Source organism: Peromyscus leucopus, chromosome 1, assembly GCF_004664715.2.
Source record: "Peromyscus leucopus breed LL Stock chromosome 1, UCI_PerLeu_2.1, whole genome shotgun sequence".
Lineage (NCBI taxonomy): Eukaryota > Metazoa > Chordata > Mammalia > Rodentia > Cricetidae > Peromyscus > Peromyscus leucopus.
Genome location: NC_051063.1, coordinates 88,884,688 through 88,901,587, shown reverse-complemented (window position 1 = coordinate 88,901,587; position 16,900 = coordinate 88,884,688). Strand labels below are relative to the sequence as shown.

The 16,900-nt window shown below is 38.1% G+C and overlaps 1 protein-coding gene across 15 annotated transcripts in view; it reads right to left on the bottom strand.

Annotated features, from left to right (window-relative positions):
* Positions 1 to 16,900, bottom strand: part of Sox6 (SRY-box transcription factor 6) — a 560,497-nt gene that overhangs the window by 219,440 nt on the left and 324,157 nt on the right. For all 15 annotated transcript variants that reach the window (XM_028884562.2, XM_028884567.2, XM_028884566.2 and 12 more), the window contains one exon: positions 2,562 to 2,651. In XM_028884562.2, coding sequence (XP_028740395.1) covers positions 2,562 to 2,651 — 90 coding nt within the window. The remainder of the gene's footprint in view (positions 1 to 2,561; positions 2,652 to 16,900) is intronic.

The window sequence follows — 16,900 nt, the reverse complement described above, 5'->3', positions numbered from 1 at the left end:
GTGTGCGCCAAGATGTCGTGCTATTAAATACACCCAAGGGCTCTCTAGCTCTGACAGTCCGGCCAGCTCTGGACAAATCCTCTAGAAGGAAATGAGCAACTTGGTGTTGAATCAAAGACCTGGTTGACTCAAGGAAGCTTCACTTTATGCCACATGTTTGCCAATAATGATTTTTAAAGGTTGCCTATCCAGACGAAACCCACACTAAGGAGAAGCAGCTCACAGGGGATGTACTAACTTTATACAAAACTTAGGGTATAGATGAAAACTAAAACAGAAGACTGCACCACAGGATTTATGCAGAATTAAAGAAGGCTTCTGTTTTTATTGTGTGTTATACTCTGTTTCTTACAAATATGTACAAATTTTGGAATCAGGGGAAAATAGGACCTACTGAGACATAATGCTTGAGATAGGAAATATTGATAACCCACAACAGTATATAAGAGATATATTGTAGATAATCTTTAAATCCCAGAGAAATAGTACCAAGTGAAGGACTACAGCTGGCCAAGTCACACACAGAACAACAACAACAAAAAGGTGTGTTCTCTCAGCAACAGCTAAATCAAACCACTTTAGCTAAGATTTTTAATGTCTAAATTAATGTATAATTGCTATATTTTCTGTAGGTAATATGTATAGTGACAACATGGTAAAAATGTATGAAAATTTACATTTATAAAATGTACAACAAGTTAAATGGAAAATTCAGTAATAATATTATCATTTATGTCTATAAAATTCAAACTAGCTCACCATCGGAAGCTCACATAACCTACAAGACCTCCAGAGAAATGGGGTGCAAAGGCTTGATTCTGCGTGTTTCACTTTTGAGAATTACACATTTTGAGCATCTAAAACTTATGCTTTTTTTATTTTAAACTCATAATTAGAATTAAGTATAAGTAAAAGTGAAAGGTATGGGAAAACATACCCTGAAGTGTATAAAAAGCCAGGGTTTATTATCAAGGAGATAATAAAGTGTTAGCTTCCATGCTGCTAGGAGAAAGCAAGACCCCCATCACTCATGTTGGCAAACGCTTGCCTTTGCATAAGCCATTCCTGTCCTCACTGTTATAAAACCAATGGCTCTGGAAAGAGAAGAAAACACAAAATGACGTGTGAAGTCACACAGCCTGTGTTGTTGCAGCTGGATGGAGAATATGTCACTAATGACTTTTCTTTCTACCCATCAGTTATGTTGAGATTCCTTTTTTCCAAAATAGCAAATGGCCTTTATGAGTACAAAGCAGAAGCAGTAAAGTTCAAAATAACGTTCCATTTCCACTTGATTTTGACACTCTGTTAGTTAATGGAATGAATTATTAATTACTCATCATGAAAGGACAACTGTTCTCTGCATTCAAGTTGAATGGGACAGAGATCTACCAACTTTCTGTGATAAATTAAAAATAAATACCTACTACCAAATGGCTGTCTGAAGCTAAACAACCCAAATATGTTTGGTAAATCCAGAGAACTAGTGGGATTAAGTCCCTGAAGTGTTTGTACCTGAAAACTGAGTGTGGAAATCTGTGAGAGATGACTGGCAGCATTACTAGGTGGCCTGGCTTCCTCTCACAGCACAGAACTGAAAGACTGTAACACTTCTTCTCCAGGAGTCCACAAGAAGAGCTGGAGTAGGCCAGAAGCACAGATGTTTTTACTCACAGGCTAATGCAATGCTGAAATACACTGTACTCCTCCATGTCTTAATATTTTAGAAGAATGACATACAGGCAGGGGGTGAAGCTATAGGGCTTCCTAGCACCTTACCTAGTTCCTGTTTAGTTCAGTTCCTGGAACCACAACAATAAATAAATTAGAAAACAAAGATATTCTAGGAGTCCAAGAGCAAGAAGTGCCAAGTCCCAGAACTCTCTTTGCTCCGAATCGATTCCCAATCCTCTGGGCACATCAACAGTAACCATCACTGTAACCTGCACTCCCCAGTACTCTGCTGAGTGCTACAGGTGTGGGTCCTTCCCATGTGTCAACTCTCCCAAGGAGCTTAGGAGTAGATGCTCTTATCACCTCCGTAGGGACAGGGAGTACAAAACAGAAAAACCCAGTGCTTTGACAAAACTACTCATAATGATAGAGGTGGGATAGGAACCAAGGTAAATAGGTCTCAGAAATCAGCCATAAAATGTGATGCAGGGCATGCATATTCCATCTGCTTTTGTTGGTATTTCATGGATATCTTCTTTCCAGCAAGAGAAATTCACACAAATAACTTCAATCTATAAATTGAGGTACTATTAGGATTCTAAGAGAAAAGATGGGATATCTTTAAACTGCTCTGCACTGTTTACAAAACTTTGCCTCCATCATTTTTAATCAAGCAAATTCACAAGGTAATTTGTATAGTTATATGAGAGACCGCAAATGTCCATAGTGTACACCTTACAGAGAAGACATTCAGGAATGTGTCACACCTACTTTTCCAAGAATAACCTAGTTTAGAAGTAAGAGTTGAGAGTCCTGGCACAAAGAATAGCAGCTGCGTGGGGTATGTGAAATAACATCTGACACATATGATACTTTTTATATTTTACCTTTGATTTCTCCAAGAAGTTCACTGGTATTTAGTCTTTCCATTTTTTCCTTCCAATCTTTTGAAAGTAGTTTTTCCATGCAGGAGGAATCTATTAAAATATAAAAGTAAGTATTAAAAATGTATATTACAGAGCCAGAGAGCTAGATGATGGAGCAATTGGCCCTTGGGAAACAAACAAAAGCTGTTGTTTTAATTCTACCATTACTCTATTACAAAACACCTTGACTGAGGTAAACTACTGCTCCAGATGGTAGTGTTCCATAACCCACACTTAGCAGCTGAAATCTAGGGATATTTAATCAATGTTTATCACTATCAGACTGATCAGACAGAATAAAGGTTCTCCCCTACAGCTTTAAATTTATATGATAGTTCTTTTAGCCCAGGTTATATTTTAAAAGTCTAAGCAAATTTTATATGCCATACAAGGAACAATGATAAATTGTTAAGGGAGAAGAGGCCAATTGACCTCTAACCACTTGGCCCTTAAAAAAAGAAATACAACTTTCGAAAAACTAAATAATAGACAAGTAAATAAAATCAAGACGCTCTTTGTACCCTCATAGTGAAATCTACTAAAACTTTTATATAAAAACAACACACATGTTTATTAAGGAAAACACTTGTTTAAATAGCATCATCTGTCCTAGCATATGTTAAAATAATGTTCTAGACTACAGGGAGCAATTACATTTGTTTTATAAAGATTCATAAGATTACAGAAATATAAACATGAGAACACCATAATAATGATCTATTTTTTCCTACATGCACTGTTTTCTTCTCTGGCTTCAGATGGATTTGCAAGCAGGCCTCCTGCTTACAACTGTCTGCATGTACCTTTTCCAGAGTCAACTCTTAACAAATAGGCTATGTTTCCAGGGAATGCAGATTTTAAAACTCCCATTAAACTTTAGCATTCCAAGTGTCAAAGTTTTGATAATTTTCTTTTAAAATTATACCTAAAATGGTTTCTCCAGTTCCAAATGCTTTTTCTCCCCCATATCAGCACCTATCTCTTAAGCATTTTCTCTTTCTGTTTTTCTCCTCTAGCTTCCAAATCGGCCTTGAATTTTTCAGATTGACAGTTAGGTCAAGATGTCTCTAAAGGGCTTTAGAGGCTAAATAAGCTTTGGGAAAGCAGTGATCCTTGCTTAAGAGATGAGAAGACCTTCACATGATTAGAAAGTATTGCTGAAAACAATTAACATTTGTTTGTGACAAGATCAATCAATCAGAGAATGGATGGAAGCCAGATCCTAGTGTCCTGAATGGACTGACATTGTCACAGAACCCTGTGACATTTCTACATAGAAATTCCATTAAGTGAAAGCCATCTGCCTCTTTCCTGACTTCTTTCCACTTCACATTCATAAATGGGGTATGTAGTTTGCTCGATGCCTATATTTTTTCCAATATTAAAACTGAATTTATAGGGCTAAGGAGGCTTCAAATATTCAAAGGCATGTCTGTTAGACATTTTTGTTTCTCTAATCAGTTTGGGATTTCTGAGCAAGATGGTGCTAACATTAGATAACAGATGAGAAAGATCAATAAAAGATCTTAAATTTTATACTCTACTAAAGCTTACTATACTTTCACCCATTCTTGTATGTTCTATCATTGCACTATACTGATACCCACTGGCACAGATGCTGGAGTCCAAAATGTCTGGTTAAGCTGGAGTTGAGATGATATACCCATAAGACAAAACCCCAATACATCAAGGATGGCTATAAAGTCAGGTCAAGTGCACAAATATACACTAGATGTAAAGCACGTCTCTAATTTCTATAAATAGACTCAAAATACCCCAGAGATCCAAGGAAAGAATGCTGAAGCTCCATAAGAGACAAACATAGCTCTGTGGACAACAAGAATGTATGCTGCAGCATAAACACAGTCAGCTTCACACAGGAGCTACACATAGGCAGGCTCCAAGGCATTTGACATCTACTAAAACATCCATCCTTGCTAATGCTGAGATCCAGCTACACTAGCACCTGCTTCAGTAGAAAGAGCTGAAGGAAAAAAGAAAACAGATTTGTATGTCTACATTAATAGGCAAGAAGATATTTAATAACAACCACTGATAATATTTATCTAAGGTCACTAGCAGTCACTACATGCAACTTTATCATCCTTTGATCTTAATTATAGAGGCCTTTAAATTAACACAGTCTCTTGACTCCTCATCTGACTCTCAAGCCATCAAGGACCACATTGGTGCTGTAGAACAGAGCAAGTGAGATGAGTACAAAGGGTCAGAAGCTGGTTGTTACTGGAAGTTTCTGATCAGAGATACAGAAACACGTTAAAGGTCCAAAGCTGCATATGAAAAGTTGTGTTTTCAAAGGTCAAAATACTGGACCAGTGCACACTCAGTATTTTGGTAGGGATGCTGGTTTAATGTGAGGCTCCCTCCCCATTCTACTACAACCTTCCTACACATCAACAGGATGGTAGCTTTGAAGAGTCAGCTGGTCAGAGCAGACATTATCCCATTGTGATTTAGCACAACCTCAGAGATCAAAGAGGAAAAACTATACAAATGAGCCCTTATAATGTACATAGAAAGAACAAAACAGTGTCTCCATACAACAGTCACAGTGATTCTGATGGGATAAAAAACCCAAATGTCCCCTGGATAGTTTATGGTCTGTCACGGAACAAATATTTTTTTTTTTTGATTAATTTGAAAACAACTTTCCACTCAAGGAGACAATGACAATAAGTTTTATTATTTAAGTTTGACTGTTCCAACTTCTGTGATTAAACTGTCTGAAGCTACAGAACCAAATGACTCTTCAAGATTGAGAGAAAGAATCATAATACTACAGTACACATTATAGTATCCCTACAATATAGAAACACTAAAAATGGGCATAACTTACAGTGCCTCAAATTTGTGTAGCATGTCATCAGAGACTAGAGTTCACCCCTCTCACCCTGAGAGAGTTTAATTCCATCAGCTAATACCTGCTCAATGAAACACAGAGCCTCGGGTTATTTTGCCTATTACTTTATGAATGACGGGGTTTTTATTCTAGCTAGTTTCTATTTGAAGCAAAGATGTGACAGTTCCACAGCTCTAGACAAGTACTCAGGTATACAGTTTTGGGCAGGCTGGTTTTGGGGATGAGGGTAGGGGTTTTGTCTGTTTGCTTATTATTTCAAATTTAACTTTTTATCTTTCAGAAAACTTATTTTAAACTTTTTCTAACAAAAGAAAGATACATTTCAGGACTGTTTTTATTTAAAATGTGCTGTGCAATAGATTGCCAACATGGTTCTGCTTCTTAGAAATTGAGACTTTAGGCTAAGTAAAGGAAATGCTTACCATGGTGTGCTAATGCACTGGCTTATAACAAATTTTATGGAAGAAGAAATGCTCAAGGTGGGATTAACTCCTAATCTGTAGACTGATATTTTAGGAATGATTTTCAGCTTGGAGCATACATATGTACATATATATGTATTCAGGAGTTCTAACTATGGTAAAGGTGATAAAGGTATATCTTCTGTGTTAAAGAGAATAAATAAATAATCAAAGTCAAGGAAGAGGACAGAATAATGAGAAATGCTTCATAATACTTTGAAACAGTTTGTCTTTGAGTAAACACTTATTATTCCTTTCACTTCCATGTGATATTGAAAGTCAGAGGGCTAAAATGTCACAAACATGACACAAAAAATAACTTTCAAATATTTTAGTGAAGAAACAAATGCTTCAGTCCCTGTATACACATTTCTTCTTGCTTTAGTGGTGCTTAAGACAATAGTAAAGGCATCCCTTTATTTTACCATCAGAAACATAAGTTACAAATGCAGTCACTTTCTCTGTATTCACAAACACTGATAATTTATCTGAAGTGCTCATGGCTTTCGTTTCCAGCGAAACCTGACAATGTACATTTATTCACCCTTCAGCAGCCCCAAGCATTTTCATTAAGGACATACAGATACAGTTATCAGCTACTGTACAGTTTTTTTGCACAGTGGCAAGAGCTCCACAATACAGTGGGATAAAATTGGAGCTTGGAGAGCTTGAAGAGCACTCTTAAATTTTAATTAAAACCCTCCAAGCTCACTAAAAATAATTAGACACTAAAATGTGCCAGTTTTATTTTGAAGTCACTATAACATACAAAGCAATGCTCTATGATGACTGCCCCTACACACACACACACACACACACACACACACACACACAAAATGAAACAACTGACTTTCCAAATAAGAACAAGGGGTATAAATAGAGTCTGTTTTCAACCAAGCTCTTCATGCCGGGAGCTGACAGAAAAGCCCACAGAGTGTGTTTTTCAGACTGAACCAAACAAACCTAGAAATAACTTCCCTAGCCCAGTGTGCAGATCACCAACCAGCTCCACAGAAAATCCAGTGTGGAAAGAACAGTGCACACTATATCACTGAGCTTTTCTGATCCAAGAGCCAAACCTTTAACCTCTTAAATGTTTCTGCTAACTTAAAATATCTCATACAATGCTATACCCCGTCCTATTTTTAGGCAAGTAGCAAGAGAAAGCATGCCTTTCCCATACAGCAGGGCAGTGGTCTAAACATCAACACCGGTGCTCTGCCAGGAAGAACTGGACTTCTCAAGCACTTGATCATTAAGGAATGCACCAACTGTTTTGGATAATCTCGTGCCAGTCCCCTTGTGCTCCACACTCCCCTGTGGGAGTGGCCAATCTTGTCCTACTCCTAATTCTTCATTTTCCTCCTCCACAGCATGCCCTGTCTCCAAAAAGATGAGAAGTAAGGCATTTATGCCTAGCAATGAGAAAGCAGGCTCACTTCCCCAAACAGACCAAAACTTTAAAACAATTAACCCTCCCCTCTTCTTTCAGATAAATTGCTAAGTATAAAATGCAATCTGTTCCCTTTGTTTACTCAATAAGAACAATTTGTAAATGACTCAAGGATAAAATTCAGAAAATGTTGTGCTAAATTAGAACCATTATAAACATGCTAATGACTCAATACTCAAGTAAAACATGCATGATCGGTGTGAAGGGAGAGATTTCATTCCTGTAAAATTCTGTTGTGCTGCCTTAAAATGATTTGGTCATTAAATCAGATACAGCTCTTGCAGGAAAAATGTGAATTCCACAGCCACTTTACTGAACAATATGCTGTAAGTGTGGGGGTGTTTGCAGGAGGGGCATGTGGGGGAAGCCACTGAGGTGTCGGAAATGTTGTTAGAAATGTTAGATGTGAGACTCTGGGGTGTTCGGAAGGAAGCAGAGGCCCCACATCTAAAACCTGCCAGACACACAGGCAGGCGTTTTCATGTCGGGCAATCTTTTCTCCAGGTGCTATTTTTATCTACCAAACCTTTTCTTAGGCCACCCTAACAACTGGCATGAAGCATACATTCATGAAAGTCACACTGCTCTATATGAGCAGGCAAGAGGCATCTCTCTCATCTGCTTGCCTAGGCTCCTGCCACCAAAAACACGAACACAGGAATCATCAACAACCCAATTCCTCTCACCTGCTCATCAAAGCATAACCACTCAGGTGCCAATACAGGGAAGAAAGGACACACTCCACCGGTGACATCCGGCTCGCAGCCTGGTGCTAGAGCTAAAGCACTCTCATTTTGGAAATGAGGAGAAACGGAGTGGAGATGAGGGCTGGCATTGCGGACTTTAGATGGTGAGAGCTCCGGCGCGCTTCAGAGCTTGCTTTACTGAAGACTATTTAAATCACTGTTTAAACATCAGCTTTATGGTCTGTACAACACAGCAGCCAGTCATGGAAAGCGAACACTTTTATACTTCAGATGTGGACAGAAACACACTCTTTGGACAGGGGTATGAGCGATATAGGACAAAGCAGTGGTGTCTGTCCAGCAGCCCAGTCTCCTACACGTGTTGCTTGGCTAGTCTTTCAGACCCTCCATTTTGCTTTTTCCATAATGCTTCATATGGTTTGAACTAAAAGCTTTCCTTTCTTGAATCCCATCCATTAAGCACTCAGTACAAAGTTCATTAAAAACTGCCCTGAACTCAACAGGTCATTTCTTCTAAGACAGGTTTCGTTTTCCTGAGAAAGGCATGTGCAGCCTTGGGCCTTTGTTCTCCACTGTTTACCCTTGCACATGAGACCTTCAGATGTCCACAGATTCACCATGATAGAAGTGTTAGAAACTGTAGGCACCCATATTTACTAAGCTACAGCCTACCAATGGCATTTCACCTCAGCTCCTGCTGCCCCTGCTGCTTACAATTATCAACTACTTGTTTTACTAGGTCAGATTCAATAGAACTGATTTTAAAAAACAACATTGGATTATGGATATAATTTATTTTTGTATGTCTAGTGTGTCCTATATTCCATTTGTTTGTTTACTTTTTTTTTAACACAGGATCTGGTGGATCTCGGCCTGGCCTGGCCTAGAACTCCTGGTGTAGCCCAAAATGATCCTCCAGCTGTATATAAAATGCTAGGGGTCTAACCCAAGTACCTGCTAGCCAAGCACTCTACCAACTGAGTCACAACCCCAGAAGCCTATAGTCCTACTTCTAAGAAATGTTTTTTAATTCTATGATTCTGGGCATACATGTATCCCTGTGTATGGGGGTTCCATATAGAAGCCAAAGGGAGACAGCTGGCCTCCACATATTTTTAAGGCAGAGTCTCTCATTGAACTTAGAGCTCACAATTCCTTTAGAGTGGCTGGCACTGGAGTCCCAGGAATCCTCTTGCCTCGGCCTCTCTGCTATCTATGCTTTGCTCTGGATGGTTTTCATTGGGTTCTGAGGATCCAGCTGAGGTCCTCGCCTACGGAGCTATCTCTCTAGCACACTGAATGCTCCTGCTATCTTGGAGCTGCCAACTACAGACCTGTGTCCTCTGCTTTCTGCTTCTCCTCCTGACCACACAAAGAATTGGACTCACAGAATTTTCTGCTGGGACTATTGAAAGCCTTTCTCATGCTCAGGTCAGAAACTAGAAGTGTGTGGACCTGGGATTACTGTGGACAACACAGACAGACACCAATGGCTCTAAGAGAAAATACGAAGAACAGAAGCAAAGAGTAGAGAGAACAGATAGAGGATGAAGCCTTGCATCATTTTAGCTCACTTATACCCTCCAATAGAAACCAAACGTTATTCCTGGTCTTCTTGGTGAAATAAGACAATATATTATATTCGCTTAAGTGTCTGCAAATTGGAGCTTAAAATGCTAACCAATGTGAAAAACCATAACAAAAGAGTATGGAGTATATAATATATGTGCAAATATGTTATGTTCGAAGTTTGAGTCACATGGAAACCATCATCCATTTGCAATACTACATCAACTTGTAAACCTTGGAATGAGTTTCTAACTTGATTGAAAGCCCATAAGCAGCAGTGCTGACCACAGCTAGTCCTCTATAGAAGTCAGTATTTCTGAGTATGATGCCACCCACTGGAAACACAGCAGAAACAAAGTGAAAAATGGAGGCTCAGTATACAACAGAGTGGGAAACAAAAGACATATCTGAGCTCAACAGACTTCCAGTTTCTAAGTTTCATACAAACAACTTCTGGTGAACTATTATCAAGTTAAAGTGTAACATAACCTTCAATCAATGACACCCCTTTTGTCTATTTTATTGTGTATTGGCAACCCATGAAAGGACAACATAATAGGAGTATGTAATATCCAGTGGGTTTCAGGTCCCTTCATTATGGGCCCTAGTGATGCCTCCTATTTGGAATTCTTGGTTTTTCCATGTTTAGACAAGTCCTCAAAACATTGTCTCACTCTCTTCTGCATGCCTGGTGCTTTCTCAACCATCCTTTCATGTGTCCTCCTGACCAAAATGTCTCCCTCTTCTTGATAAACACACACACACACACACACACACACACACACACACACACACCTACTATTCTTGATGGCCTACATTAACTTACCACTTTAAATATCAAAGCTCACTCTCTAGACAGGAGAATAACACTTGTCAAGCTTCTATTATCTCATTAATCTCCCATTTAACTCTGAGCTTTACAATTCCTATATCTGTTGCTACTACTATTTATCAATTTCGCCATTGTATAGACTAATATATGGTCAAGTTCACTCTATTTTACATAACATTAAGTTGTTTGAGGACAAGAAATAACTCTAATACCACTTGGTATTTCTCCAAATTTGATTAACTCCAAACTCTGAAAATTCCTTGATGTGGTTGAAAAAATCATTTTTATTGCATAATTACAGAAATAGTTTTACTGGCCGGGCGGTGGTGGCGCACGCCTTTAATCCCAGCACTTGGGAGGCAGAGGCAGGTGGATCTCTGTGAGTTCGAGGCCAGCCTGGGCTACCAAGTGAGTCCCAGGAAAGGCGCAAAGCTACACAGAGAAACCCTGTCTCGAAAAACCAAAAAAAAAAGGAAGAAATAGTTTTACTGACATTTGTATTATTTTTCTTGGGTTTTTATGTTTCTATATGTTTATATTAACTGGTATCATATATTATACCTATATACTTAAGAACAATTTATACATGTCAAGTATTTCAGAATATATATCATAAACATTTTATCTTCTCTACAATGTGCCTAACTTACACTATAAAGTGCTTTTTGATGAGGTACAGATTCTATTATTAACTTTTCTCTTTATGATTAGTATTTCTAAGTCCAATGAAATGTTGTCTACACTAAGATCCGAAGGATTTTTCTCCTATTTTCTTGTAAAAGTTTTATAGTTCTGCTGACCTATATGCTTCTCCTTGAGGACTAGATTTCATGGTACTGGAGAACTCTGTGCAAACTTACAAAGGAAAGAAGCAACCAACAGTATTATTCAGCAATGACATCTATGAACCTCATCAATCACCAGCATGGTATGATAACCCTAAGGGTGCAGTAGTGGTACATATATCTTAGCAGTAACCAACAGCTCCTCTAATTGAACTTAAGACCTGCTCAACAAGAGGGAACTCATACTTGATACTGGCAACCTAGCCAGCTACCCAGAGATAGAAAAGTCACAGATTTTGGAGGAGAACCCACAATACCATGTTACTAAACCAGCATAATACCTAACATTATAATTATTGGTCCTTATACCCACAGATAAGTGTAGCCCACACCCCTCATCAAGGAAACTTTTCTTTTCAACAGACAGAGATCATTACATAAAACCACAACCAATCAAAATGCAGGGTTCTGGAGCCCAGTTCCAGTGAATATATCTCCAAAACAACTTCCATCCTAAGGTTCAGGGAACATTGCAGAAGAGGCAGCAGAAAGATAAGAGCTGGAGGATCAGGGAGTTTACAGTGTCTCCTGGTGCTGTCAAAAGCTACACCCATAAAGTCTCACCAACAGGACTGCCTAAACATGAGCTAAACAAGTATAACATTAGACATGCTGAGTGGATGGGGAAAAACCATTAGGCCTCAACCCTACACAAAGAACTATAGGCACCTAAGGAATGCTGAGAGTGGAAAAAACAGTCTTCTCCCAGGAAGAGCATACCAATCGATTATCCAATACCAAATGGTCAGCCCTGAAAATACACACGCACACACAGAGTGATATATATTGTGATATATATATATATGTATGTATGTATATATATATATATATATATAGAGAGAGAGAGAGAGAGAGAGAGAGAGAGATACATCACAATTAAAAGAAAAAAAGAAGCCATGGATTTTAAAAAGAACAATTTGGGTTATTTGGGAAGATGTAGAGGAAGGAAAGAGAAAGGGGAAATGATGTAATTATAATCTGGAAAATAAAAGAAATAAAAAAGGTTTACAGTTCTGGTTTTATATTTAGAATGAAGTTCATTTTGTTTTGTGTGTTCTGTGAGTGAAAAAACAAACAAAACTTTGTTTCATGTGTGTGTCCAGTTGTTTCAACATTACTTGTTTAACGATGTTTTTTCCTTCTTAACTGAGCTGAGCAGGGCTTTGAGAGTCTGTGGTGACTGCTGCTGGATTTCTGCCTGTTCTGCTGATGGTTCTAGCTCTGTGACACCTTGAACTCACGTAGAATGAGAGCATGCTCTTGGCTGTACTTGGTCCTTAGCAGTTTTAAATGTGTCTTGCCTTACTTACAGAACAAAAGGTTTGGTGGGATTTTTCTGAAATTTATATGGCCAATTTTAAATCGTACTTACTGCTTAACATGTGCACACAAAGTTTCAAATTTCTCTCCAGCATTCTTAGCTGGTCTGATACATTCTTGTTAGAGTAATTTTCCATTATCATCTAGTTAAATATATTTTGTAGCTGTATTTTTTTTTCTCTAATCCATGGTTGATTTAGAACATGTGGTTTAATTCCTATTTGGGAAATTTTTAATTGTCCTTTTGTTATCAATTTCTAATATTTTTCCATGTAACCAGAGAATCTACTCCTAATAAATTTACAGAGACTTGCTTACAGCACAACCTAAACTTTATGCGAAATGCTCCAAATTCACTTAAAATGAACAATTATGCAGAAGTTTGCATGTGCCATGTGCTGTCACCATCAGTGAAGTCCTGGGAATTCACAGTTTTGTTCAGATCCTCTGAATTCCCAGATTTTCCAACAATAAGTGAATTTTGGGTGTGCCTTTTGTTTCAACTCTTCTCTTTATTTTGAACCTACATTATTAGGAGCACACAGAGGTTGGAGCAGAAATACTAACTGACACTTGTTTCTGCTTCATGGGACTGGAGGCTAACGTTCTTAAACAAATTTAGATTTTCAGTAATTACTTCTTCAAAACTTCCTCAGCTGTGTCTTTCAGGCACTCTGCCACCTGCAGGGCTCAGCATCAGCTCCACTGGCTCTGCAGCGCTTTCATTGTCATGCTTTTTCCCCTTGTTCTTGTTCTCTGGTTTGGAGTTTCTACTGTAGAGTCTTCAGTTTTACTCCTTTCTTAACCTGCACTGACTGTTGCAGTTACATTCTCTAAGGACTGCTTTTCTCAGCTCTTGGGTAAGTAAATGTTCTGGTTACCTGTTTTCTACTTTCTCAAGACACTTGAAGGGGGTTCTGACTGCTTGTATCTTGTATCAGACGGGGTCAACCAAGGACCAGTTATTCCTGTGTAGTCCAAAGCAAGAGTAGAATATATTTTTTAAAATGGCATTGTAATACAGAAAGAAAACAAAATAATGTTGATAATGACAGATTAGTATAACAATTCATGGTTGATATAAAGAACTTCATGCTAATAAATTAAAATTTTTAGATAAAATACAAAATTTTCTGGAAAATGCATATACCAAGATAGAAAATTGATCACTGAAATGACCAGGCACAAATTCCCAGACTGGTGAATTTTTCTAAACAGTCAAGGAAGAAACGTTAATAATCTCATACAAACATTTCCCAAGCATGTAAAACCAAATACATACATACACACACATAATAAATATTTTATAGATAATTTATAAATAAGTAAAATGGTAATAAACATTTTAAGTTATTTATACCCACAAAAACATGTTGCCAAGTATAACTGCTGAAAAAAGAACAAGAAGAGTTTATTCTGGGACTGTAAAGTTCCATAAAGATTCAGATGCCATGCAGTTTAATGACTCTTATTGTAAGAAAGATAGAGAACCATTGGATCATTCTGTTGGGTATAGATAAAGCACTTTATATGCTAATCCCATTCACAGTGTAACAAATACTTAGCCATCTAAGAACAGGAGGGACTTCTAGCAGGTGTGATTATTAAAGGCAAAACATGGAATGTTGTCCTATGAAAGGAGGAATAAGACAGGAATATCTATACTTACTCTTCAGTTTTCTGTTATTCTGGGGATTCTAGTCAGAAAGATGGGGTGATACGGTATATGTAAATAATATGTATAGTCAACTTCCATCTTCCAATCCAGCTCAACAGAGCAAAAGTCAACAACTCTCCCTAGATACTTTAGAGAAATGGATCATGCAACAAATTGCTGTCCCTAAATGAGAGATGCAGAAGTCAGACACAAAGAATCACAGCTCACACACAGACAAACACACAGAACCACAACTCAAACACAGACAGCCACACCAAGAACCACAATTCACCACACAGACAGATATACACAGAAGCACAACTCACAACACAAGAGGAAACAAACACAGCTCACAACATAGATGGGCCCATAATGAACAACTCACAACACAGGTGAACATAAACAAAACTCACAAGAGATGCAAAGAACGCCTAGAAAGATTCATGTGTATTTGCCATTTTATGTTTTTACATGTATGCTTTAGTGTTTTCTGCATCTCCTCTTTCTATGGCTTGGTCTTTGACATTAAATTATCAATAATTACTGTTTGGATATTCTGTTTTTCAGTATTATTTCCCCCTTGCTATTCTGTTTTGGAGATTTCTGCCAATATGCCCTCAAGCTCAGAGATACTCCGGGTACCTATGTCATCTGCTAAAGAGTCACCAAATGCACTGCGCTCTACTGTCTTCATCTCTAGTCTTTTTTTCAATTCTTGGAATTTCTGTCTTCTTCCTTATCTTGCTGGTCTACTTCTGCATGCTGCTTACTTTCTCCATTAAAACTTTTAACACATTAAGCATACTTTAAAAACACATTGGTTTTCCAATTCTAAACAACTCTTTCTTTAAACTGCTCTTGGCCATGCTGTCTTAATCCAGCAACAGGAAGGAACTGGCATGTCATCCTGCCCCCATGGAGGAATCGCTCCTCCGTGCTCTAATCTCATGATAAAGACCCCACTTCACCACCACTGTACTGAAGCTAAAGCTGAGGAATACATTCAAACCACACCACCAAGTGAGCAAAAAATAAGAAAAATCATTTAAAATTCTATACCCTGTGAAGTTATCGTTCAAAAAAGAGGTGGAAAAGAAACATTTCCTCAGACAAAAGCTGCCTTACAAGAAAAGTGAAAGCCACTCTTCAGAAAGAAGCAAATGGGGCTGATCAGCATCTCAAATGTAGGAAAGAGATCAGTGCAGGACACTGGAAACAAAAGTGACACCTGTCCTGATCCAAGGCTCAGTTGACCCACTTAGTTCAAAACAGCCGCCAACAGTGAGTTCAACCACATGCATATAAATGATGTACGAACTTCAACACGCACTGCATCTCTAAGGGTGGTTGTGTCTGATTAAAAGGTGTGATGGCAACAGTAGGGAGCTTGGACAGAAAGACTTCAAGACAAAGGTTGCTATTATAAGGTTCTTGTCCTATGTGTGAACTCGGGCAGTTGCTTGAAAGTTGACATTGTAAATCCATTGCAAACTCCAGGCAATGATAGAGAACTGTTTTCTTAAGCAGCTGTAGCTGACAGGTTAAGAGAAAAGAGTAAATGGAATCATGTAAAGTTCTAGATTCAAACCACAAAAGGAGTAGGCAGAGAAATACACAAGAAGGCAGGGTAATGACACATATGTGTGAAGATGTCATGATAAAACCCATAACTGTGTTTGCAAACCTACAAAATTAATTCAAATAGACCCACAACTGGTAGAAAAATTATAGAAGACAAAACTAGGAATAAAAACAAAGGCAAAGTATAGACAATAGCACCATATAGATATATATCAATCCAACTATACAGAAACCATATACAATCAAGGGTCTAAATACAACAAGTTAAAAGGGTAGAGTGGCCATCACAGAATACCCAATTTATTTTATCTAAAAGAAATCACTATTGATACACAGATACACAGATCAAGTAATGAGGTAGAGGAAGCTTTGCCATACTAACACTGTGCAGAAGAAATGGGGGTAGCTGTAGCGAGTTCAGAATGATCACACTTGAGAGCAGAGGATGTTATCAGAGTTAAGGAGGTCACTGTCCCTAGCAACCCCACAAGACATGACAATCATTGATGTGCATACACCAGCAATAGAACATCCCAACACACTGAACAAGATTTGCTTGGAGAAATAGATGGATCCATTTCTCACAGCTGGAGACTTTAACATCCTTTTGTCATAAAGTGGACAGAGCCAACGAGCATAAAATCAGTAAGAACATGGGTGACCTTAACATCATCAATCAACTGGACATAATTGACACCTACACACTACCTCCCACACAGCAGAATAGTTTTTAAACTCACAGTAAATGCCCACAAAATCTGAGCATGCTGTGAGCTGTTAAAACACAGCAGGCAAGTTTAAAAGAAGAGAATTTGTACATTTCTCTTAGACAAAAGTGGAATTAAGACAGTAGTCAATAATAGGAAAATAGCAAATAAATAGATATTAAACAACATGCTTCTGAATACTACTGGGCCTAATGAAGAAATCTCAAGGGAAATGAAAATAAAAATACAGGTTATCAAAATTCTTCAGACGTAGCAAAAGCCATGCT